We start from the raw sequence: 24237 nt of genomic DNA on the forward strand, positions 1-24237 counted from the left end.
CACCGGCTGGAAATGGAAGACAGCGTGATGGCACAGAAAGAGATGTGAAGATGCCAGGAGGGGGTCTTCTAGCAGTTCAGGGGCCCCAGAACTGAGTAAGACTATTTCAATCTGGACTGTTTTAATCGCCAATAACGGAATCTCAAATCAAATTTACCTAAGCATAAAAGGAACTTTATTGGGTGGATGAGGGCTTCAGGCATTGCTGGATCCAGGTGCTCCAATCATCTCCAGGAATCCAACCGTCTGTATCTTCGGGCTATGCTTCCCTCGTGTTGTCTTTGCTCTCAGGCAAGTTATCTCCCTGCATGGTGATGTGGTGGCGCTGGGAGCTCCAACCCCGGTTCTGACCAGCCCCAAAACCACAGTGGAAAAAGCCTGTTTTCTAACAGGTCCAGCAAAAGTCCAAAGGTTGACTTTGTAGCCTAGATTGGTTCTTTTTTTTTTTTGAGACGGAGTCTTGCTCTGTCGCCCAGGCTGGAGTGCAGTGGTGCGATCTCGGCTCACTGCAAGCTCCACCTCCCAGGTTTACGCCATTCTCCTGCCTCAGCCTCCTGAGTAGCTGGGACTACAGGCGCCCGCCACCTCGCCTGGCTAGTGTTTTTGTATTTTTTAGTAGAGACGAGGTTTCACCGTGTTAGCCAGGATGGTCTCGATCTCCTGACCTTGTGATCCGCCCGTCACGGCCTCCTAAAGTGCCGGGATTACAGGCTTGAGCCACCACGCCCGGCCTAGATTGGTTCTTAAGCTCACCACTGAGGAAATCAAGGTGCCACTACCTAGAACGAATACTTAGTAAGCAGGAACAGCAAATAGTCCAGAGACCATCTGGATGTGGAGAGGGAGAGAAACAGAGATACAAGTAACAGAGACAGAGACTGCAAGGACAGACAAAATAAATAAGGGAAGGTCCAGCTTCCTTTCCCACAATGCCTACTGAGAGCTCTGCAGACCCAGAGAAAGGGATGCTGAACGGGCACCTACATGGCTAGACCCCTTCTTTCTAGCATGAGAGGTCCCAGGAGCCCCCAGACCCAGAAGTCCAGGCCCCCATCCTCTCCTCCCTCAGACCCAGGTGTCCAGATCCCAGGCCCTCCTCCCCCAGTCCCAGGTGTCCAGGCCCCAGACCCTCCTCCCCCAGCCCCAGGTGTCCAGGCCCCAGACCCTCCTCCCCCAGCCCCAGGTGTCCAGGCCCCAGACCCTCCTCCCCCAGCCCCAGGTGTCCAGGCCCCAGACCCTCCTCCCCCAGCCCCAGGTGTCCAGGCCCCAGACCCTCCTCCCCCAGCCCCAGGTGTCCAGGCCCCAGACCCTCCTCCCCCAGCCCCAGGTGTCCAGGCCCCAGACCCTCCTCCCCCAGCCCCAGGTGTCCAGGCCCCAGACCCTCCTCCCCCAGCCCCAGGTGTCCAGGCCCCAGACCCTCCTCCCCCAGCCCCAGGTGTCCAGGCCCCAGGCCCTCCTCCTTCAGACCCAGGAGTCCAGGCCCCAGGTCCTCCTCCCTCAGATGTAGGTGTCCAGGTCCCAGGCCCTCCTCCCTCAGACCCAGGAGTCCAGGCCCCTGCCCCTCCCCCTCTGGAGGCACCATGGCAACCAGGCCCCCTGCCCACCATCCCCTCCCCCCTAGAGAACCCAGTTTCTGTTGGAATCTCGTCTGTTTCTAACCAGTTCCTGGCTTGGGCAGGGATGAGCAGAGGGCAAGTGGGAACAGAAAGGGGATGACAGAGGGGAGGGGGGCTCAAGGGGGCAGTGGAGGCAGCTAGGAGAGGAGAGATATGGGGCAAGGGGACTGGGGAGAGGTGGGAAGACAGAGAGAGGGTGACAGGGTTAGGGAGAGGAGAAAACCATGAAGACAAGGAGGGACGGGGTCTGGGGAGGTACCAGGGAAACTGATGGAGGAGACTGAAGAGATGGAGCCCAGGAGAGGAGGAAGGAGGAGGGCAGAGAAATCAAGCAAAAGAGTGGTGGAGACGTGGGGACAGAGGGGAGGAGGCAGGGGGGCAGAGAGATGGGGAGAGAATGAGGAAGGGAGGTGGAGAGAGAGGGGTGGGGAAAGGGACTCTAGGAGACAGAGAGAGATAGGAGGGAAAACAGGGAAATGGGAAAGAAGGGATTGGGGCACACAGGGAGTCCCTGAGGTCAGGGGAACCCAGATCTCTGCATGGTCTCAGCCTTCCAGTTCCTCTGTAATTCTGCCCCGGGGCTTCAAAGAGGAGGTAGAGGAGGCAGCGGTGGGGAGAAGGAGCTGGGGCGGGTGGCCCAGTCAGAGCCTCTCTTGCCACCTTCCTGAGACATCCCTCACCCACCTTCCCAGGATGCAGCCAGAGGTGGAGCCCATGTGCTCCTCCACCATGGGCAGCCTCACCATGCACAGGGAGGCAGGTACTGAGCTGTGTCTTTGGGGAAGGGGTGGACTTCCTGCATCCAGGCAGTGTGTAGTAGCCCTGGCTCACAGTGTGGCCTTAAGTGAGTCACTGGCACTCCAAAGTAAAAGCCACCCCTAACATTCACCAGATTCCTGGAGAGCGGCCCCCTTGGACCTCAAACGATATTTCCCACGAGCCTCTGCAGTTCCTTGGCCAATGCCCTGGACTCAGAACTACATTTCCCATGAGCCTCTGCTGGGACCTAAGCAACACCTCTGAGGCCATTCTCCTAGGTACCCTTACTGTCATGTCTCCCACCCTGAACTCAGCATCTTCCCCCAGAGCTGCTCTCCTCCTTCCTGGTTTCCATTTTCAAATGGCCCCACTGCCAATCCAGTCACTGGTGCCATCCTTCCACCTCCCATAATTCCCTCCCACAGCCCATCAGGCCCCATCTTCCTGCCCTCTGACTCTCCCTTCCCCATTCCTTCCTCTCTGTCCCTGCAGCCCTGTCCCAGGTCTCGTCCTCTTCCATGTGAACCCTCTCCTCACTTCCTCCCTGGTCTCCAGTTTCTCTCCTCCTGCCTATCCTTCCATGGCTCCAGAGAGGTCTCTCTGAATTCCAGCAGTGACCCTGGCCTTCCCTTGCTCATAACACTTCCTAGCTTCCTGTCACCTCTAGGACAGAGTCCCAAAGCTCCAGCCTGGCTTTTGAGGCCTTGTGTGGTCTGACCCCTGCTGACAACTTCAGGGTCCTAAGCCAGCACTTCCTGCTAGCATTCTGTGCTGTAGCACAGCTCGTGCATTTACACTCATTCAACATTTATGGAGCAGTATCTCAGTGAGGATGCGTGTAACTGCAGGTAATAGGAAACCAAACTCAGGACTGGGTGTGGTGGCTCATGTCTATAATCCCAGCACTTTGGAGGCCAAGATGAGTGGATCACCTGAGGTCAGGAGTTTGAGGCCAGCCTGGCCAACGTGGTGAAACCCCATCTCTAAAAATACAAAAATTAGCTAGGTGTGGGGGTGGGTGCCTGTAATCCCAGCTACTAGGGAGGCTGAGGCAGGAGAATCGCTTGAACCCAGGAGGCAGAGGCTGCAGCGAGCCAAGATTGTGCCACTGCACTCCAGCCTGGGTGATGGAGGGATCCTCTGTCTCAAAACAAACAAACAAACAAACAAACAAACAAACAAACAAACAAACACACCCAAAAACAAAACTCACTGCAGCCTTGAGCTCCTGTGCTCAAGCGATCCTTCCACCTCAGCCTTCGAGGCAGAACAAATGCCCTGATGGCAATACAGATGTCGTTTCTCTGCCTTTAGGTCTCTTTTAGTGCGTTTGAAGGCATGTTTCTTTTTTAGACCCCACGCTGCACCATCTCTAGACTAGACTGAGGCACCCACGTGACAAGTAATTTATATGTAGCTCCAGAAAAGTCAAGTGGAGTTGAGTCGACCAGTTGGCTAGTTCTGTTGATCAACATTTGTTCATTTCGATTTTGCTGTTTTGTTTGCAGCATTGTGGAACCAATGACATTTTTTTAGTTGATCAGGTTGCGAACTTCAGCACAGGCCATTAGAAAGCCCCTGGGCCCCAAGCATTTTGCCTGTAGTGCCGAATGGATGAAATGGCCTGGCTTGTTCTCATGCTGGGAGAGGAGACGTGAACCACGCCATCTCACAGATCATTCATAGCCTCCAATGGCAATAAGCACTCTTTAGTCTTGGGGCTCAAGGGAATTCTGGGAAGTTCTTGCAGGTGACTCTCTTCTCTTTTGCTCAAAAACCTTGACCCATGCTAGGCCCTTCATGTGAAACACCCTTCTCTCTGTCATCTCTTTATTTGGTAAATGCCTTCTTATTCTTTAGGTCTCACTGTGGACAACACCTCCTCTAGGGAGCCTTCCCTGACTGCCCCCAGACTGGGCTTTCCCTCCACCTCGTAACACTTTCATTGAGACACACATTGCCCTTTACCTGAGAGTTCTGAAAGGGCAGAGGTGTGTCTCATTCATCTCTTGGTCCCCAGCATCCTCCAAGACATGCAGGGGCCCTCTGAGATGCCTGTTTAAAAAATTTAACCAGCTACTTGGGAGGCTGAGACAGGAAGATCCCTTAAGCCCAGGCGTACCCTGGCTGCAGCGAGCTATGATTGCACCATGGCCCCACAGCCTGGGCAACAGAGCGAGACTCTGTCACCAAAGGGGAAAAAAAAAGCTTGAAATTGTTGCATTTACTCAATTATTCAATAAGTACTTATTTTTAAGTTTGTGCTTTTGTTAATTTAATTACACATATACATTTATATGAATATATTAAAATCACTGTTATAACTAGAAATAGTTCTTATTTCTAATGTCATATTTCATGAGAAACTATTGTATTCAGATTTTTTCACATGTATCTTTGATGTTGCTGGAGTTACTTTTTGACTCATTTAACACTTTCACAGGACTTTTAAAAAATTAATTTATTTTTTTGAGACAGGGACTCACTTGGTAACCCAGGCTGGCATGAATTGACACCATCATAGCTCACTGCAGCCTCGAAATCCTGGGCTCAAGCGATCCTCCTGCCTCAGCCTCCCAAAGTGCCGGGATTATAGGTGTGAACCACCATGCCCGGCCTATAATTATTTTTGAATATCATCTCATACCTAGTACATATTTAAATTTCCCTCATTATCTCAAAATTGTACTTTTTATAGTTGGCTTGTTTAAATTAGGGCCCAAACAAAGTGTACACATTTCAGGCTTTATTCAATAAATACTAAGGACAAATATAAGTCTGGCACTTTGCTAGATGCTGGGGGCACAAAGACAAGTCCCTGCCCTCACGTTGCTCAGAAGACATAGGTAAGACAGAGTGTAATTAGGGAATCATAGAAATAAAGGTAAAATTGCAACCACTGTGAGTGAAAACATACTGTGCTATGAGGAATGGCATCAGCGGACCCTCAGGGGAGACTTGATGAGTCAAATGAGGGGGAAGAGAGGTCCATGCAGTTACAGCACTAGCCAAGATCCTGCAGCAGGAGGGGTCAGAGAGAGTCCAAGTCGTAGAAAAACAGCATTTCTGGACTGCAGCAGGTGAAAAGGACGATTGTGCTTAATCAGGCTTAAGACATTAGCAGGGTCTGATCATGTGTGGTCTTATGGTCACTGGAAGGACTTTGGACTTTATTCATCCCAAAGACAATGAAAGGTCCTGGGAGGGTTTTGAGGAAGGGGGCCATAGGGCCAGATATACATTTCAAAATTCTACCTTGCTGGGGTAACTGGAGAGGGAGAGGAGTTTGGAGACTAGATATGAGTGAGGTGAGAGGAAGCCACCTGGGGAGATTGAGATCTGGATCCAGATGCTTACATTTTTATCCTTATTCTGTCGTTTTGTGCTGTGTGACCTTAGGCAAGTCACTTAACCTCTCTGTGCTTCTGTTTCATCATGTGTTGAACAACACTACCTCAGAAGGTTGTTGTGAGGATGCAATGGAAATTATTTTATTCTATTCCATTCTATTTTATTTTATTTTGGCACAGAGTCTTGCATTGTCACCCAGGATGCAGTGCAGTGGCATGATCCCGGCTCACTGCAACCTCTGCCTCCTGGGTTCAAGCAATTCTCCTGCCTCAGCCTCTGGAGTAGCTGGGACTACAGGTGAGCGCTACCATGCCCGCCTAATTTTTTGTATTTTTAGTAGAGATGGGATCTCACCATGTTGGCCAGGCTTGTCTCGAACTCCTGAGTTCAGATAATCTGCCCACTTTGGCCTCCCAAAGTGCTGGGATTACAGGCGTGAGCCACCACGCCCAGCCACAGTGGAAAATATTTTTAAAAGTGTTTGGCATATAAAAGGGACAGTAAGCACATAGTTACATTGTTACGTGGACAGACTTGAGGAGTTGGCTGCGTTTGAGGGATGGAGGGAGGCCGGTTTGGCTGGAAGAAAATAATGAGGGTAGGTGTTTCTGGAAGGGGATCCTGTGAAAATGTAGATTTGAATCCAGTAGGTCTGGGGGTGGGCCCTGGAGTACGTGTCTACCGTATGTGTGTGTGACAGTGTGCGAGACAGCCTATTGTGAAACATGTACCAACACACCACTGACTATAGTTAAACCCAGTTGAATGTGCTGACTTATTGTAATGAGAGAGACAGCACACACACACACACACACACACACACACACACACACACACACGGGTTGTCTCAGTAGAAGGGTGTTAGCAAGGACTTATTGCAAGAGCCGGGCTGTGTCAGGTGACTGGGGAGGGTTCATGGGAGTGGTGCTTTGCTCAAGGATGGGAGGCTGATGGAAAGCACGGGCAAGCTTGTGACTGGGAATCTTCATCTCACCGGGAACCAGGAGGGGTACATGGAGCTAATGCTGGGGTTAATGAAAAAGCAGCTGTCAGCTCTGAGCTGGCGGGGGGGGAGGATTTTGGTTATTTTTGTGGTTTGGACAATGTTCATGCTTTGTTGTGTTGAGACATGATTCAGGAGTGGTCTTGCTTTGTCTCAGTCCATCACAGTCACAGAGTGGCCTTGCTTGATGTTGGGAAATGTTTTATGTTTGGCAGGAGAGCACCAGAGCCTGGCTGGCAGGGTCTGCTTTCCTCTCTTTCAGCAGCTATAACAAAGACACCCCAAAACACAACATCATAAAGAAGACAGAAGTGTATTCCTTTTCTTTTCTCCCTTCCTCGCTTCCTCTCTTTCTCCTTCTTCCCTCACTCCCTCTCTCTCTTTTCTCTCTTTCTCTCTCTGTTTTTGAGATGGAGTCTCGCTCTGTCGCCCAGGCTGGAGTGCAGTGGTACAATCTCGGCTCACTGCAACCTCTGCCTCCTGGGTTCAAGCGATTCTTCTGCCTCAGCCTCCCGAGTAGCTAGGACTACAGGCACAACCAACACACCTGGCTAATTTTGGTATTTTTAGTATAGATGGGGTTTCACCATATTGGCCAAGTTGGTCTCGAACTCCTGACCTCATGATCTGCCCGCCTCGGCCTCCCAAAGTGCTGGGATTACAGGCATGAGCCATCACACCCGGCTCCCTCCCTCCCTTCCTTCTCTCTTTCTGTCTCTCTTTCTCTCTTTATCTGTCACCCAGGCTGAAGTGCAGTGGTACAATCATGGCTCACTGCAACCTCTAACTCCTGGCTTCAAGCGATCCTCCCACTCTAGCCTCCTCAGTAGCTGGGACTACAGGCACACAACATCATGCCCAGATAATTTAAAAAATATTTTTTTGTAGAGCTAGGGTGTTGCTATGTTACCTGCCTCAGCTGGTCAAGAACCAGAAGTGTACTTCTCTCTTGTGTAATGGAAGGCAGGATTGGTGGGACATCTTGGCTTAGTGAGAAGATTTAGAGATAAGAGTTCCTCCCATATTGTTGCTTGCCATATCCAAACATGGTGGAAGAAGGGTTATTGCTAATCCACATTCCAGTCCAAGAGAAAGGGCAAAGAGTCCAAGAAAAGCAGTAATCTTTAAAGCAAATGACTCCAAAGTTACATCTCTCACTCCAGCTAACACTTCATTGGTGAGAGCTTGGTCACATGGCCACAGTTAGCTGCAAGGGAGTCTGGGAACTATTGTCTCCAGCTGGGAAGCCATGTGCTGGGTAAAACTGTAGGATTGTAGGGGAAGGGGAAAATGGAGTGCATGGAACAACCAGCACTTGGCCATAAGAGAGAGACCAGTTAACTGATGGTGGGGTGGTCAAAAAGGGTCAATATTTGAGAACTGTTATCAGTCAAGTTCCAATCAGGAGACTGATTGAGAGTGTTGGAAAAACTGAAAACTGGGCCGGACACGGTGGCTCACGCCTGGAATCCCAGCACTTTGGGAGGCCGAGGCGGGTGGATCACAAGGTCATGAGATCGAGACCATCCTGGCTAACACAGTGAAACCCCGTCTCTACTAAAAATACAAAAGTTAGCCAGGTGTGGTGGTGGGCACCTGTAGTCCCAGCTACCCAGGAGGCTGAGGCAGAAGAATGGCATGAACCCAGGAGGCGGAGCTTACAGCGAGCCGAGATCACACCACTGCACTCCAGCCTGGGCAACAGAACAAGACTCTGTTTCAAAAACAAAAGCAAAAACAAAAAACAAAAAAATCCCTGAAAACTGGTTTCAAGTGTTGTTACTGAAGTGATGCTGCCACAGTGAAGAAGGAAGTCTGGGGTGACCAGAAGGGGAAGCAAAAAGGAGCAAGTTCCTCCTGCTTCCTCCTGCCTTGCAGCCTCCCTCTGGCGCCCCCTTTAGGCAGAGCCTAATAGGAACCCAGCTGTTGAAGGAGAAATGTGGTTAGTAGAGTCTCAACCCAGGCATCACAGAGCCAGTGTGGAGCTAAGAGAGTTTGGAGCTAAGAGACAGTAGCTCAGTATCTGGCATACAAGCTATTCTGGGTGTGGCATGGGCAGGCAATTGGTGATGGCCATTTAAGCAGAATCATGGCTGAGGAGGGCTCAGGGCAGCTGACACTGGGTTTTCTGTCCTCAGGAGCCCTCCTTATGGACCTGGAGACCCCAGAGGAGATGCAGGCTCGGAGCCTGAGCAGGCCTATCAAATCCTCGTGAGTTGTCCCTGGCCCCCATGACCTCTGTCCTCCGCTTCTCCAAATGTGATGGCAGCGAATCCTGACCTCAGAGGTCCCTGCCTGCTTGCTCTCTCCCTAGGAAGCAGTACCTGCGGCAGGTCATTGCAGAGTACGAGGCACTGGACCGAGAACTCCCATGCATCCGGAAGTTCCCCACACCACCAGCTGCCCAGCCCCTCTGCCTCTGCATGGAGACCTTGGTGAGTGGATCTGGGCCCTTATTTTCGGCACAGTTTTGGTGGGGTGGTGGGAAGGGCACAGGCTGAGAAGCAGTGTAGCCAGAGTTTAAATTCAGGCTCTGTGGCTTAAGAGCTGTGGGCTTGGCACCAGGACAGTTTGCTGAAAATTGATTGTGAATTTGTCAAAGAGTCAGTCATGAAATCTACGGCTCACGTCAGAGGGAAGACCAAGGCGCAAAGAAAGGGGAGGCTGAGGGGGGGCAGGGAGGGAGGACAAAAGGAGTCCTACTAATCCAAGTACTATGAAATTCTGTAAAGTTTACAAATATAACAAAAACTCAAGAAAAAGCCAATGTGTGTCGGGCGCGCTGGCTCACGCCTGTAATTCCAACATTTTGGGAGGCCGAAGTGGGTGGATCACCTGACGTCAGGAGTTTGAGACTAGCCTGGCCAACATGGTGAAACCCTGTCTCTATTAAAAATACAAATATGGGCCGGGCGCGGTGGCTCAAGCCTGTAATCCCAGCACTTTGGGAGGCCGAGACGGGCGGATCACGAGGTCAGGAGATCGAGACCATCCTGGCTAACGCAGTGAAACCCCGTCTCTACTAAAAAATACAAAAAAAAAAAAAAAAAAAAAAAAATAGCCGGGCGAGGTGGCGGGCGCCTGTAGTCCCAGCTACTCGGGAGGCTGAGGCAGGAGAATGGCGTAAACCCGGGAGGCGGAGCTTGCAGTGAGCTGAGATCCGGCCACTACACTCCAGCCCCGGCGACAGCGCGAGACTCCCTCTCAAAAAAAAAAAAAAAAAAAAAAAACCAAATATGAGGCAGGTGTGGTGGCAGGCACCTGTAATCCCAGCTACTGGGGAGGCTGAGGCAGGAGAATCGCTTGAACCCGGGAGGTGGACGTTGCAGTGAGCTGAGATCGTGCCACTGCACTCCAGCCTGGGCGACAGAGTGAGACTCTGTCAAAAAAAGGAAGAAAGAAAGAAACAGAGAGAGGGAGGGAGGGAGGAAAGAAGGGGCTCACGTTTTTGACAGATTCAGTGAACTGGTCATCCCTGCCTTCAATCAGAAGAGGTATATATTAGGGTCCCAGGCACTCAATAATTGAATGAGAAGAACTAATGTCAATGGGTGCTTACTGTGTGCCAGGCACAGGCCTCCAAGGTACCCTCTCAGCTAATCCGTGTGACTCTCCACCCTGCATACAGGGATTGCCGTCCTCCTTTTAGGGATCAGTCTCTACCCTATCACTCCACTTCTTTGTGGCTTTGAGCAAGGGACCCTCCAGCCTCCCCTCTCACCCCAGTCAAGGAATGCCTTTCTGGAAGTGACATTATTTTTCAGTGAAATTATGAAAATTTTCATTTCATTTTAGTTCCTCAGCAATTTTATGTGCTATGACAACTGTTATCACCCTTGACATGCTAATCACATGTTGTAAATGTGTTTAGTGATCAGTACATGTTTCTGAATGTTAAATAGATTGACAAGACATCAAAACCCCCTATGACTGTTATCTTTTGACTACTGAACATTCTTAAAATGCTAATACGAATATAAAAGGAAAGGTGTGCAATTTAAATCCTGGCAGAAATCTTCAAGAGTTTTCAGTCGGATCCATTGCAAATTGCTGGGAAAGTTTTTGGTAGATTCGTAAAGTTGGCTAAGTTGGTGAATCATTCAGCCAACTGTTCATTGACTTTTGGGCAAATCGGCTTGGTGAGAATTGATTTTTTTGGAGAATGACCTGGAATGACAGTAGATGCTTTCCCATCTGAGAGATAATCTGTCGTCTCCTTTGACAATAGCGACAGTACCCTGGGATCAAGAGCGATCCTTGCCCCTCAAATGCCACCTGGAACTCTGTGGCAGGTTCTGCAGGTGGGGTTTAGGGTGGTGACTTCTGAACCCAAAATGAACCAGGAGGTCACGGGCTGAGGTTCTCTCTCCGACACCCGCAGCCCGAGGAGGATTTTACCCACCTGGAGGTACTGCAAGCGCTGGAGGCCCAGTTACCGGGGGCCATGGAGAGCGGGCGCGTGAGCAGCATCCGCTTTGAGAACATGAATGTCATCTGTGGGACTGCTGGCCGCCGGAACCGGTGAGTAAGCGGCGGGGACGCGGCCAGGAGCGACTGGGTAAGAGCGTGGTTGGTTTTAGGGCGCTGAGGGGCGTGGCCAAGAGCGAAAGCGTGGGGGGCGGGGCCCGGAGCGACTAGATAAGAGCGTGGTTGGTGTAAGGGCGCTGAAGGGCAGGCCCCAGAGCCACTAGATAAGAGCGTAGTTGGTGTAAAGCCGTTGGGAGGCGGGGCGACGGTGGAGTGAAAGCGTGGTAGGGCGGGGCCAGGAGCGACTAGATAAGAGCGAGATTGGTGCAGAGCCACTGAGGGGCGGGGCCAAGAGTGAGCGCGGCTGGAGGCAGGGTCTGGTGAGATCAGAGAGAAGGAGGGATCTGGAGTGAGTAGAGGCCCGAGTTTGAGTGACCCAGTAGTGACCGGGATAGGGGTCTGAGCCTGGAAAGGCAGCTGTGAGGGGGTGGAAGGGACTGAGCACATGGTAGAGGTGGGGCCAGGGGTGATAGGGTGGGGACAGGCCTGGAGTGCCTAGGGTACAGCGGAGCCTGCAGTCGCCAGTTGAGGGTCGGGCCTTGGAGCGGTTTGAGATGGAGTCTCGGCAGACAGTGATTAGGACGCAGAACCAGGCTAAGAGAGCGTAAGGAGCCTAGATCGACCCAGGCGAGAGGGCAGGGCTGGAGGGGAGTTTAGGGACGGAGCGACTGTCTGCTGGACCAGGGGCTGTGAACGACTCCAGGGACCAGGCAGGTACTCTTCGACGATCAAAGCCGGGGCTGAAACCACCTACGAGTTCCTTTTCCGTTCCCACCCCCCTTGCAGGTGGCTCATCGCGGTCACGGACTTCCAGACGCGCTCGCGCTTGCTGCGTTCCGGCCTCAGTCCCCGCGGGCTCGCGCACCAGCTCGTGCGCCACGACGATCTCCTGCTGGGTGACTACCGCCTGCACCTGCGCCGCTCCCTGGTCCGGCGGCGCATGCTCGAGGCCCTGGGGGCGGAGCCGAACGAGGAGACCTGACGCCCGGGCCGGCCCCGGCTGCGCTTGCGCACCGCCCCGCGGGCTGGGGCCACCCACCCGGAGCCCAGGAGGATAGGGGGCGTTGCCTTCCCAGGAAGGAGGCGGGGCCGGCTCGAGGGGGTGGATACTGTGAGTTTAATTATAAAGAATGACCTGGTACAAAAGCCATTTCTCTCTGCAAAATCTTGGTCGGGAGTCAGGGGAAGGGAGGTGATGGGGGGTAGGAATGAACCCCCTTGTTATAATCCCGCCTCCCTAATCTTCCTCCAGTCCCTGTACGTGGACTCCTGGGTCCCAATCCCTTGAAAGATGAACTGAGGCCCGCGGAAGGGAAGACCTGGGCACCGGGGCTTTCAACGCGTGCCGAGCCCTGTCTCAGAATCAGACGTCCTCATCCGCCCCCCTCCTCTTCCCCTCCCACCCCCCTTGGAAGACAATTCTCGGGCTTTTATTTCAGGTTTTTTTTCTGGATTTTTTTTGTGTGTTCTAGGGATTTTGTGGGTTTTTTTTCTGTTTTTTATATTTTCTTCTTTTGTTATTGTTCCTCTTTTTGCTTTTTCTCTCCTCTCCATCCCGCGCTGTCCCCGCATTCGGTCCCTCCCCACTTCCCACCCCGACCTCTCCTCCCCCTCCCCACCCCCTACGCCCTCCCCAACCCCGCGGCACCCATCCAGAATGAACAAGCCCTTGATAGACGGGCGCCGCGCAGGCCCCCTGCGGACTGGGGGCATCCGACAAGGGGGAGGGGGCGGGTAGGGGTCCAGCGCGTCCTCTGCCCCTGTCCTCTGCCCCTCTCCTCAACACCCCTCCCCCCTCCCACGACCCTCCCACGAGGTTCCCCGCAGATCCCTGACATGGTGAGGGGAGGGGGCTGCAAGCCCCCTCCCCTCATGGACGGAGCGCCCCCCCCTCTCGGGGGTAGGGGGCAGCAGAGGGGGAATGGGCTTGGGGAAGGAGGGGGAGCTCCCTTCTTTGGCAGCTGAACATGGGGGGGGGGACCTGAGGGCAATGCCCTCCCCGCTTTACCCACAGCAGGGGAGGGGGCTTCTCAGGGGGAGGGGTGGCTTAAAATTGCCAAGCCCCGGGGAGAAAGGGGAGAGAGGAAGCGTGCGGGAAGGAACAGCCATGCTGGAGGGAGAGGGGTATCTTCGTGCAAAAGGGATAGACAGATGGCCCAGGAAGGACAGGAAAGAGAAGAGGGAGGGTGAGGGCTGGAGGCAGGGTCAGGCTTGAGTGTGGAAGCATGGTGAGCGGGAAGCCAGTGTGCATAGGGTCTTCTCTCACCAGGAAGAGAGAGAGCTTAAGGAGGTAAGAGAATCCGAATGAGAATGGCCGCAAGAGCTGCTTGTCAACAGGAAAAAACAAATAAGGGTGTCAGGAAGAGAAATGTTACAGCCCAAGAGCGCATGGAATGAGATGAGTTTGCAAAAGGAAAGAAGTGGTAGAGCTCTCATTCAGGTAGAAAAGACAAGATGCGGTGTGCAGCCATGTCGTGGAGTGCAAGAACATTATTAAAGGGGGAGAAACAAGGCTTCCAGAGAGCACTGAAAATGCGGGGGCGGGGGGCGGGGGCGCATGTGCAAAAGCAAGTGTGCGAGAGGGTTCACAAAAGAATCAAAAATGCAGAGGGGCAAAGATTTCAAACAGAAAGGGGCAAGGGAGTGGGAGCCTGGCAAAGAAGAAGAGAATGAGCATTTGTGAGAGAAACACAGTTCCTGGGAGGCAAGTGTGCAAAAGGTGTGACCAAAAGTGACGGTGCAAAAGGGGCAAGAGGGGGGAGGGGTGGAGGGCTAGGAGTGTCACGGTGAGAGGGGAGAGGTGGGGAGTGGAAGAATCTGGGGTTTTTAAGAATAAGAAGGGAAAGTGCTTCAACGTAAGAAAATGGAGGTAAGAGTGTGTCAGGAAGGGTGCATAAGATAGCAAGTGTGCAAGGGCTGAGCAAAGAGCAGGGCACTCCAGAGAATGAATGATGTGCATGGAGTCCGTGAGTGGGGGAGGGAAAATGTGTCCCAAGTGTGTCTGCAACAAGGGTCCAGAGCGAGCGGGGAGGAGGAGATGTGAAATGGAGTGTGTAAAGGAGGGCCCTGGTAGGGGAAAAGTGTGTAAGCAGCGAGAATCAGAGCAGGAGGCATGGAGCATGAGAAAGGAAATGCAGCGTGTGCGAGGAGAACAGAGTGTGTTTGAGCGGGCCTCGCCAGCCGGAAGCAAAGGCAGAATGTGCAAGACAGCGAGAGGGCAAATTTGTGCAAAATTGCAGCCCAGGGAGGGGAGGGGAGAGAGGTGAGCAGGCGTGCAACGGAGCGTGCAAGAAGCTGAGGGGGGCAGCTGTGTGTGCTGGGGAGAGGGGAAGGGGGAAGAGCTGAGGGGCCTGGAGAGAGTGGGAAGGGTGGTTAGAGGGGCGGCAGGTGGTGGAATCTGAGGGCACCCCCTTCCCCTGAGGCCTGGGGGACAGTCCCCATCCAATCAGGCTCAGGGCTGACCCTCTATGGCTCTGTCTGTCCCCTCCCCCCAGAATAGGCCCTTCCCTCCTTCTCAATCCCCCTCCATAATTTCTCCTATCCCCCCTCCGCTCCCCGCTTCACACACACACAGTCTTGTGTCAGCTGCCCCCCTTCAGTGAGGTGCAAATGTCCGGCCTGGATTGGGCCACCTAGTGACCTCTGGCCTTGGGAGACGAGGGCAGGGCGCAGTTTGAACAGAGTCCCTGGCCCGGGGGAGAGAATGACAGTCAGGGGTCAGAGGTCAAGAGGCCAGCAGGCTCAAGAGTTCTGTGGACGGGGCTGGTCCGTCCAGGCCAGCCATCACCTCTCCAGGAAGAATTTGAGAGCCCGGTCGATGTTCATGCGGTGGCCCACCCTGGTCACACCTAGATCTACATAGTCCTCCTTGGTCAAGGCGGGCAGGTGGGAGCCATCGATCTCATGGTCCAGGAACTGGGCTCGGTGCTCCCCCAAACCCAGCCACTCTAGCCAATCAGCCACGTCGAACTTGGTCCAGAACCCCAGAGGTTTAGCGCCAAACGGCTTGTCCGGGGGCAGCGAGAGCAGGCGGGTCGGTGAGAGGGAGCGCGAGGCCCCTGACAAGGCTCCCCCGAGCCCTCCGGATATCCCCGGGTGTGGCGGCACAAAGACTGGGGCGAAGGGGTCAGCTGAGCCTCCTGCCCCTCCAGTTGGGGAGCCACGGATGTCAAAGAGGCCTGGGTAGAGGGGTCCAGAAGGCAGGATGGGCAGGGAGGAGGGCCTGGGCGCAGGGCTGACCTTGTGCTCCGAGGCGGGCAGCAGCGAGGGGCTGGGGGCCCGGCGGAGCAGAGGGGGCCGCATCTCGAACTCCACGCCCTGGAGGTGGCGGGTGGACGTGGAGGAGGAGGAGGCCGAGGGTGAGGTGGCCCCTGGGGCCGCAGCGGCTGTAGGGGAGACCCCTGTTCCGGTGGGGAGCGGTGGCAGAGGTGGTTTGGGCCAGTTCTGAAACAGGCTGCTGACAGGCTTGGAGAGGAGCGAGGACTGGGAGTCGTCGGAGAGTCTGGAATGTGACAAGGGGGCAGTGGGGGAGGACAGGGATTTAGGGGGCAAGGGCAGGGGTGAGAAAGAGGCAGAGGTCAAGATATAGGGAGAGAGGAGGAGAGACATAAGGGTAGGGGGAGAAATGGAGGAGAGAGACGGGAAGAAATGGAGGGAGCAAAGGGTAAGATGGCCGTCGAGGAAAGAAATGAAGGGAGAGAAAGATGAGAGGACAGGGAGAGGGCGACAGTTAAGAGAGATGAAAGAAAAAGAGACATTAAGTGATAATAATAATAATCGTCACCGCTCACTGATGCTCACGTGTGCCAGGCATTGTTCTAAGTGCTTTACATGATTGCATCTCAATCCCCACGACAGCCCTGATGCAGGTTACTATTATTATCAGCACAGAGAGGTTAAATAACTTGCCTAAGGACACACAGGAAGTGGCAGAGCCCGGTTATATGGCACCAAAGTCTGAGCTCTTCACCACTATTCTATACTGCCTTTCAGGTTATGGCCAGTCATAGCAGAGTGAAAGATTGGGAGACAGTGAGAGAGAGACAAAAAGAGGGTGAGCATCCAGGGGAGAGAGATGGAAGGGACAGGGGACACAGAGAGAGAGAGATGAAGAGAGGGAGATGAAAGAGAGAAGAAACAAGGGGAGAAAAAGGTTCCCCTCATCCCTTTTGTTCCCTCTCCTCCAGCACTGTCCCACCTCAGGGCCTTTGAACTGGCCGCTCCCCCTGCCTGGCTCACTCTTGCCCCGGGCAGCTGCTTCCTCTCCACTTCCATTACTCTGCCCATCTTGTCTGTTACATGAGAGACCTTCTCCAACCATCCCATTGTGGTAGCTTTTTTTTTTTTTTTTTAAGGATGGTTGCAATTATTTTGTTTACTGCCCCGCCCCCACTCCTATGTCCCCAGACTATGGGGTTGCACAGACTTTGCCTGTTCTGTCCAGCAGGGGATCCCATCACCCAGAAGGGCACTCTGCACACACAGATCATGACTCAATAATTAATGTGTTTGTTGACTGAATTAAGCATCCTTTCTATTGCTGCTACAAGCAGTGGGAAAACAAGCACACACACACACACACACACACACACACACACAAAATCCTCTACCCAGAATACTTAAGAATATTCAATGAATTTCATTCAGATCTTAAAGGCCTAATAAACCCACATTTGTTTGTTTGTTTATTTTTACAACAGGAGCATTGATTCAAATTGCTCTGATAATATACACTTCCTTTTTCTTTTCTTTCTTTCTCTCCTTTTTTTTTTTTTTTTTTTTTTTTTTTTTGAGACAGGGTCTCACTTCGTTCCCCAGGCTGCAGTGCCTTGGTGTGATATCAGCTCACTGCAGCCTCAACCTTCCAGGCTCAAGTGATCCACCCACCTCAGCCTCCTGAGTAGCTGGGACTACAGATGCAGGCCACTGTGACCAGCCTCCTTTTTCTTTTCTTTTGCCCCAAATATACCCTCCCTGAACCCACATTTGAAGGTCAGACACATTTGGATAGCAGATCTTCAAACAGAATTCGAGTGAACTCTGTAGATGGACAAGGATATTTAAAAACTGCTCCCAACCCTCTGTGTATCTGAACCAGAAATGTAACTCTACTTTCTCTAGGACTAGAAGGTCTTGAATGGGCTCGAATTCTGTGGCGATGCAGCTAAGTGGCTGCTCTGGGAAACATCTGCATCATCCTGTATTTCCCCATGTAGAAGTTGCTGGGCTCTTGTTCGAGGCCCCCCTCTTCCCCCATCTCATGTTACAACAATAACCCATATTAAATCCTCTTAAAAACTCTTTGGGCTGGCACTAGGCCATCCCCGTTCTACAGAGAGGTGGATTCATTTGCCTAAGATCACCCAGGTGGAAAGTGCAGGGCTGGGACTGGAAGCCGAGAAGGTGGGCTCTAGAACCACACCTATAACTGCATCCTGTCTTGAACCACACTGGCTTCAAGGGACTTACAGATTTCAGGGACTGTCAGAAAGAAGTCACAGCTCACCAAGGAAACAAATATAAGCAGGTCTCACTCCAGTCTCCTTTGTTAATAACTTTTTCTTTTTTGAGACGGAGTCTCACTCTGTCATCCAGGCTGGAACACAGTGGCGCGATCTCGGCTCACTGCTACCTCTGCCTCCCAGGTTCAAGTTATTTTCCTGCCTCAGCCTCCTGAGGAGCTAGGACTACAGGTACCCACCACTACATCCGACTAATTTTTTGTATTTTTTTAAGTAGAGATGGGATTTCACCGTGTTAGCCAGGATGGTCTCTCTCTTCTGACCTCATGATCCGCTCACCTCAGCCTCCCAAAGTGCTGGGATTACAGGCATAAGCCACCATGCCCAGCCTGTTAATAACTTTTTGTTCATCATGGGATGTAGGTTGTGATGGTGATGGGAGGAGACAACAGAAGCTACTGAAATAAATGAAAATGTAAAGGCTGGACTAGGTGGCTTACACCTGTAATCACACTTTGGGAGGTCAAAGCAGGAGGATCACTTGAGCCCAGGAGTTTGAAACTAGCCTGGGCAACATAGCTGGTCTCTACAAAAAGCTTAAGAAAAACTGGCCAGGGCCAGGCATGGTGGCTCATGCCTGTAATCCCAGCACTTTGGGAGACCGAGGTGGGATGAATCACCTTAGGTCAGGAGTTCAAGACCAGCCTGGCCGACATGGCAAAACCCCTCGTCTCTACTAAAAATACAAAAATTTGCCAGGCGTGGTGGCGGGCACCTGTAATCCCAGCTACTCAGGAGGCTGAGGCTCGAGAATTGTCTGAACCTGGGAGGTGGAGGTTGCAGTGAGCTGAGATTGCACCACTGCACTCCAGCCTGGGCAATAGAGCGAGACTCCGTCTCAAAAAAAAAAAAAAAGAAGAAAAATTGACCAGGCATAGTGGCATGCACCTATAGTCCCAGAGGACTGCTTAAGCCCAGGAGTTTGAGGCTGCAAGTGAGCCATGATGATACCACTGCACTCCAGCCAGGTGACAGAGTGAGACCCTGTTTCTAAAAAAAAAAAGAAAAGAAAAGAAAAGAAAAAGAGCCAGGCATGTTGGCTCATGCCTGTAATCCCAGCACTTTGGGAGGCCAAGGTGGATGGATCACCTGAGGTCGGGAGTTCGAGACCAGCCTGACCAACATGGAGAAACCCCATCTCTAGTAAAAATACAAAATTAGCTGGGTGTGGTGGCACAAGAGGCTGAGGCAGGAGAATCTCGTGAACCCAGGAGGCAGAGGTTGTGGTGAGCCGAGATCGTGCCATTGCACTCCAGCCTGGGCAACAAGAGTGAAACTCCATCTCAAGGAAAAAAAAAAAAAAAAAAGAGAAAAAAAAGAAAAAAAGTATCTGTGGAAGCATGCTTCTGCGAGAGCAGACTCCTGCCAACCTGGTTTCTGTTTCCTTTCTGCCACCCTGAGACCCTAAAGGGACACAGCTATGCCATCAACCCCTCTGGCCTCCCTTGTTGGCCACCAGCCCCCCGCTTACCTCTGCCGCTGCAGGGAGGAGGTCCTCTCCGGGACATAGCTGGCTCCCCCGTGGTGGCTGTCTCCGCTTCCCGCGCTGCCTCCTCGGGCCCAGGGCAGAGCGCCACCAGCTGCCGAGGAGCCCCCAAACTGCTGAAGCTTGGAGCTGAGTTCACTGATGATGCTGGCTTTTACTGTGGCCAAGGCTGAGGCCTGAGGCTGGGCCAGGGGACCAGGCAGAGGTGGTGGCGGCGGGCCCGGGCCCTCTTCCCAGGGCAGCAGCTTCCGAGGCAGAGAGGAGGCCGTCGGCAAGGGCACCGGTGGGACTTCTGGCTCTACAGCCACCGGACCCCCAGCCACGCCTGCCGTGGGGGGTCCTGAACAAGCACGCAGGGCCAGCAGCCCATCGGTTCCAGCCCCTGTCACCGAGACGGTGGGGCTGGTGGGGGTGACAGGGTCTCGGAGTCCCCCACTGGGGCCAGGCCGCAGGCCTCCGCTGGCTCCTAGTGCCCGGCCCCGGAGCTTAGAGGGAGTCATGAGCTGAGGAGGGTATGGCGGGCCGGGAGTGCCGCTGCCCCCAAAGGCCTGGCCGTCCAGGTAGGCCACATAGGTGTCCAGAAGCTCCGGCCCACTGGCCACACCGGCCCCACCCCCGCCCCCACCCCCTGCGCTGCCACCACCTTCGGCAGATAGGCTGCTCAGCGTGGAGGCACTGCTGATGGTCTCCAGCGGGTGGTCACTGCTGCTCCGACTGTCCACCTCCTCAATGCCAGAATCCGTGCCAGGCGGAGGGTCTGGGCCGGGCTGTGGGGCAGGGGGAGCCGGTGCTGCTGGGGCGGGCGGGCCTGGTGGAGGGGGGTCCCCAGGGGCGGCGGAGGCCCCCTGGGTCAGGGTGGCCACCTCGCTGTCATAGGATGTCAGGCTGGATGCGGTGGAGTCCAGGGTGGGAGGGGCTGCGGCCACAGCCGGGGGTGGCACAGGGGGTAACGGGGTGGCCGGGGCAGGTGGGTCGGGCAACGGGTGGGGAGGCCCAGGCGTGAGGGGCGACTCCGGCTTTTCGAAACTGTTGGAGAATTCCAGGGGCGGAGGCAGCGGTTCCACGAAAAGGAATTCGCCATCTTCCACATCCACCGAGGGGGCGGGCGGCGGCAGAACCAGCAGGGGCAGCCCGTTCTCTTCGCTGGCCCTCGGGGAGGTCGGGGAGGGAGGCACGGACCGGCGTGGGCTGGGCGGCGGGACCCCGGGTCCGTCCTCCGAGGGGGGGCCCCTTCCGCTCGTCGCGGGGGCCCGGGGCTGGCAGTTTTCAAGGAACCGCACGTGCAGCGGCAGCCGCTCGGGCTCTTCGGGGGCTGCGGACCTCCAGGGCTTGCTCACTCCAGGATGCGGGGCCGGGGGCTCCGTCCCCAGCTGCAGCAGGAGGGGCCCCACCCCGGGAGCGGTGGGCGGCAGGCGGTGTAGCAGGGAACGCCGGGCGGCGGGCGGGCTGGCTGGAAGGGACTTCTCCTGGCTGCCCAGCCCGGCCCTGTACCCCAGCTCCCGGCGCGCGGGATCCGGCGGGGAGGCCCCCCAGAGACGCAGCACTGGCTCGTGGTGGGCGTGGGGCGAGTGGTGGTGCGGAGGGGGCGGCGGGGCCTCGTAGCGGGGCGATGGGGGCCTAGGAGGGGGCTGGGGGGGCCCGCCGCCCTCCGAGGACTCCTTCAGCGCTCGCTCGCGGGCGGCCAAGGCCAGCCCCAGCGGGGAGGCGGGATCCAGGGCCTTGCCGGTCAGCGGGTGCACCAGGGGTCGCGGGGGCAGGAAGCTGGTGAAGGCGCTGCTGCCCCCGCCACCCCCGTAGGCTCGGCTCCCGGCCCCGTAGCCGCCGTAGCCCGCGCCGCTGCCCGCAGACTCCAGTCGGAGGTAGGGCTCGGCGGAGAACATGCCCTCGTCGATGGATTTGGAGTGGCGCAGCCGCGGGCCCGGGGCCGCCCCTGTGCCCAGCCCGCCGTCTCCGCCGTCCTCGTCCCCCGCGTCGGTGGAGAGGAACAGCGTGGAGCGCCGGCGCGCCTCATTCTGCCAGCCCCCCTCCCTCCGGGCCGCCCCCACCAGGGCGGCCCCGAACTGGCTGGTGAAGTCCAGCGTGGCCGGGCCGCTGGGCGAGGCGGGGGTGGGCACGGGCGAGGGGGACGGCGGCACGGGCGACATGGCCGGGGCGGGGCTGGGAGAGGAGCCGCCGCCGCCGCCGCCGCCTCCCGCAGGCTCGGGCTGGGTGGGGGGCTCCGCCTCGGTGCTGCTGCCCTGGCTGCTGCGGCCGCTGCTACTGGTGGACGGGGCCTTGATGATGATGGTGGGGATGGGGATGGAGTTCTTCTCTGAGGGCGCGGCCACGGCGGGCGGCGGCTGCGGGGAGGCCGGGGACGTGGGCGACGGCGCGGGCGGGAGGCCGCCGCCCTTCTGGGGCTCGCCTTCCACTTTGGTCTGTTTGACCAGCGGGCCCTTGCGGCCGCGGCCCGAGCGGGCGGGCACGTACATGGCTGCGCTGGCCGCCCGCGGGGGCAGCTGGAAATAGCGCAGAGCCGGGCCCTGGGAGGAGCCGCCGGCCCCGCCCGCGCCGGCGTGATGCGACGGGGACGGAGCCCCCGGGGTCGGGCTGGGCCCGCCGCCCCTCCAGCCTCGCAGGCTGGGCTGGGGCCCCAGAGCCAGGCGGGGTGGAGGGTCGTCGGGAGAGCCGCCTGTCTCCATCTCGGGAGGATGAGGAGGGTGGGCGTGGTGGTGGTGGGGCTGGGGGGGCGGGGCGTGGTGGTGGTGGTGGTGGGGCGGGTGGTGGTGGGCAGGGGGCAGGGGCCCGCTGTGGTACAGGCTCTTCTCGCGGCTCCCCACGCGGGTATCGGGAAGGGAGGGCCCGTCAAAGGATGCAGGGGAGGAGGCGGGGAGGGGGCCACCAGAGCCGGGGTTGAAGGGCCCTACCCGAGGGGAGGGGGTAAGGCGCCCTGAGGAGGAGGGGGCTGGAGGTGTGCTATAGGGGGGTTCCGGCGGGGACGTGGTGGGTGGCGGGGGAATGTCCTCCGAACCAGGCACAGACAGGCTGCGGCTGAATTTCATGGCTGGGGGTGCTAGGTAAGGTCTGTCATCTTCTGCCGCCCCTGGGGAGATACAGAGGATCAGGGAGGGGGACCCTGGTGGAGAGGGACTCCCTGCTCCACTATCCCACGGAACCGCAACAATACTAATAACAAGAATGGCACCCCATATATGCCAGGAACTTCACGTGGACTCGCCCAGCTCTTCCCTATTTGGGGCAAACCCAAATCTGCTTCATACAGAGGTACAGGTTGTGCACCGCACAACTGCAAACCGCAAGGTGAGGAAACTGAAATTCGGCGGAACTTCCTCCCCATGCCAGGAGGGGGCGCCGTTTTCTAATTCCGTTCAAAGGCTCAGTGAATGGTTTGGGGCCAGCAAAAGCGGCTGGAGCTGGGAAGAGATAGTCCCTCGTGTTTATGCATAGATGCGTGTTTCTTTTCACTTATATGCAGGAAAGAAGTGCAACCAGCACGTCAAAGCTGTGATTCTACAGAGAGAACCACTTATGATGAGGCTAAAGTTTAAAAGGGAGCGGATCTATAGAAAAAACAATCAGGTAAACGATGAGAGCCAGGTGGACCCCACACTCAGTGGGAGTGCAAGACTCACACTGGTGGACTTTGAACGCCAGGAGTTGGGGAAAAGCTGGATCCAGTCAGGGAAAAACAACTCCAGGAGGCGTGCAGGAGTTAAGTCTTTGCTTACTTCACTGCCAAGGCTCCGTCTTTGACCCTCTTCTCGCCTCTGACTACTCCCTCTCAACCAGTGACCAGCTTCATTCATTGCCTCTCTGCTGTGGACGCCCACGTTTATGCTTGGGGCCCCATCCTCAGCCCCAAGCTCCAGGCTCCTATATTCAGATACCCACACCCAGCTGGTTGTCTCACAGGCATCTCCGACTCGAAACTCTCCAACCCAATCTCCCCATCTCCTCCCCAACAGACTCCGCCCAGCCCACCATCTCCCCCTACCACCGCAGCAAACAGCATTTCTGTCCTTTCAGGCGCTAAGACTGAAAACCCTGCAGCCACCCTTAGTAGCTTTCTTCCTCACGTCACCCACATCCAATCCACCAGCAAATCCTGTTGTTTCAAAACATATCCGGAATCCAGTCCCTTCTCACCCCTCCAGAGTCACCACCCTGGGCCAGCCATTATCATTTCCTATCTGGATAGCAATAGCTGTCACCTCTCCTCTTTGGTCCCTGGGCTTCCCAGCTCATCCCCTTCAATCTAGTCCCTTCACAGCAGCCAGAGGATTTCTGTTAAAACTGAAGTCAGCTCATGTCCTTCCTCTGCTCAGAGCCTTGGCCATGGACCCACCTCACTCAGGGCAAAGGTTCAAGTCCTCACCATGACTCCCCAGACCCTGCAGGATTGGGACCCTGTCTCCCTCTGCCCTCATGTCCAGTGCTCACTCGGCCCCTGCTACACGGGCCTCCTCCCTGTTCTACAAACGCACCAGACTCAGCCCGACCTCAGGACCTTTGCAGAAGTGGTTCGCTCTGCCTGGACTGCCTTAGCCCCAGAGAGCCTCATGATTCCCCAATTCATCTCTAGGTGTTGTTTTGTTTGGTTTGGTTTGGTTTTTGAGACGGAATCTCGCTCTGTCGCCCAGTCTGGAGTGGAATGGCGCGATCTCTTACCTTACTCTACTATTTTTTTTCACTTATTTTTTTTTTTTGAGATGGAGTCTCGCTCTATTGCCCAGGCTGGAGTGCGTTGGCACGATCTCGGCTCACTGCAAGCTCCACCTTCCGGGTTCACACCATTCTCCTGCCTCAGCCTCCCAAGAAGCTGGGACTACAGGTACCTGCCACCACACCCGGCTACTTTTTTGTATTTTTAGTAGAGACAGGATTTCACTGTGTTAGCCAGGATGGTCTCGATCTCTTGACCTTGTGATCCGCCCGCCTTGGCCTCCCAAAGTGCTGGGATTACAGGTGTGAGCC

General features: G+C 55.3%; 2 protein-coding genes across 6 annotated transcripts in view; one reads left to right on the forward strand and one right to left on the reverse strand.

Annotated features, from left to right (window-relative positions):
• Positions 1–1645: 1645 nt before the first annotated feature.
• C20H19orf81 (chromosome 20 C19orf81 homolog) lies at positions 1646–12406 on the forward strand. 2 transcript variants are annotated; one of them, XM_011767954.2, is made up of 6 exons: positions 1646–1691; positions 2309–2376; positions 8868–8940; positions 9044–9164; positions 11111–11250; positions 12043–12406. In XM_011767954.2, the coding sequence occupies exons 1-6, from the start codon at positions 1681–1683 to the stop codon at positions 12236–12238; spliced, it is 609 nt and encodes a 202-aa protein (XP_011766256.1). In that variant the 5' UTR covers positions 1646–1680; the 3' UTR covers positions 12239–12406. The 2 variants fall into 2 exon arrangements, with proteins under 2 accessions (XP_011766256.1, XP_011766257.1); XM_011767955.2 differs by lacking the exon at positions 1646–1691 and adding an exon at positions 2004–2210.
• Positions 12351–24237, reverse strand: part of LOC105497337 (SH3 and multiple ankyrin repeat domains 1) — a 58885-nt gene continuing 46998 nt past the window's right edge. For 2 of the 4 annotated variants that reach the window (XM_071087559.1, XM_071087557.1), the window contains 2 exons: positions 19249–22345; positions 12875–15757 (listed from right to left, as the gene is read on the reverse strand). In XM_071087559.1, the coding sequence (XP_070943660.1) occupies positions 15040–15757; positions 19249–22345 (3815 nt within the window). In that variant the 3' untranslated portion in view covers positions 12875–15039. Of the gene's footprint in view, positions 15758–16164; positions 16242–19248; positions 22346–24237 lie in introns of all 4 variants that reach the window. The other 2 variants (XM_071087560.1, XM_071087558.1) reach the window with 2 other exon arrangements.

This window comes from Macaca nemestrina, chromosome 20 (genome assembly GCF_043159975.1).
Source record: "Macaca nemestrina isolate mMacNem1 chromosome 20, mMacNem.hap1, whole genome shotgun sequence".
NCBI lineage: Eukaryota > Metazoa > Chordata > Mammalia > Primates > Cercopithecidae > Macaca > Macaca nemestrina.

Bases quoted from the DNA above. Each gene is read 5' to 3' on its own strand.
- C20H19orf81 (XM_011767954.2), top strand. The intron at 2,377-8,867 runs GTACTGAGCTGT...TTCTGTCCTCAG, and splicing joins CACCATGCACAGGGAGGCAG to GAGCCCTCCTTATGGACCTG. The intron at 9,165-11,110 runs GTGAGTGGATCT...CGACACCCGCAG, and splicing joins GCCTCTGCATGGAGACCTTG to CCCGAGGAGGATTTTACCCA.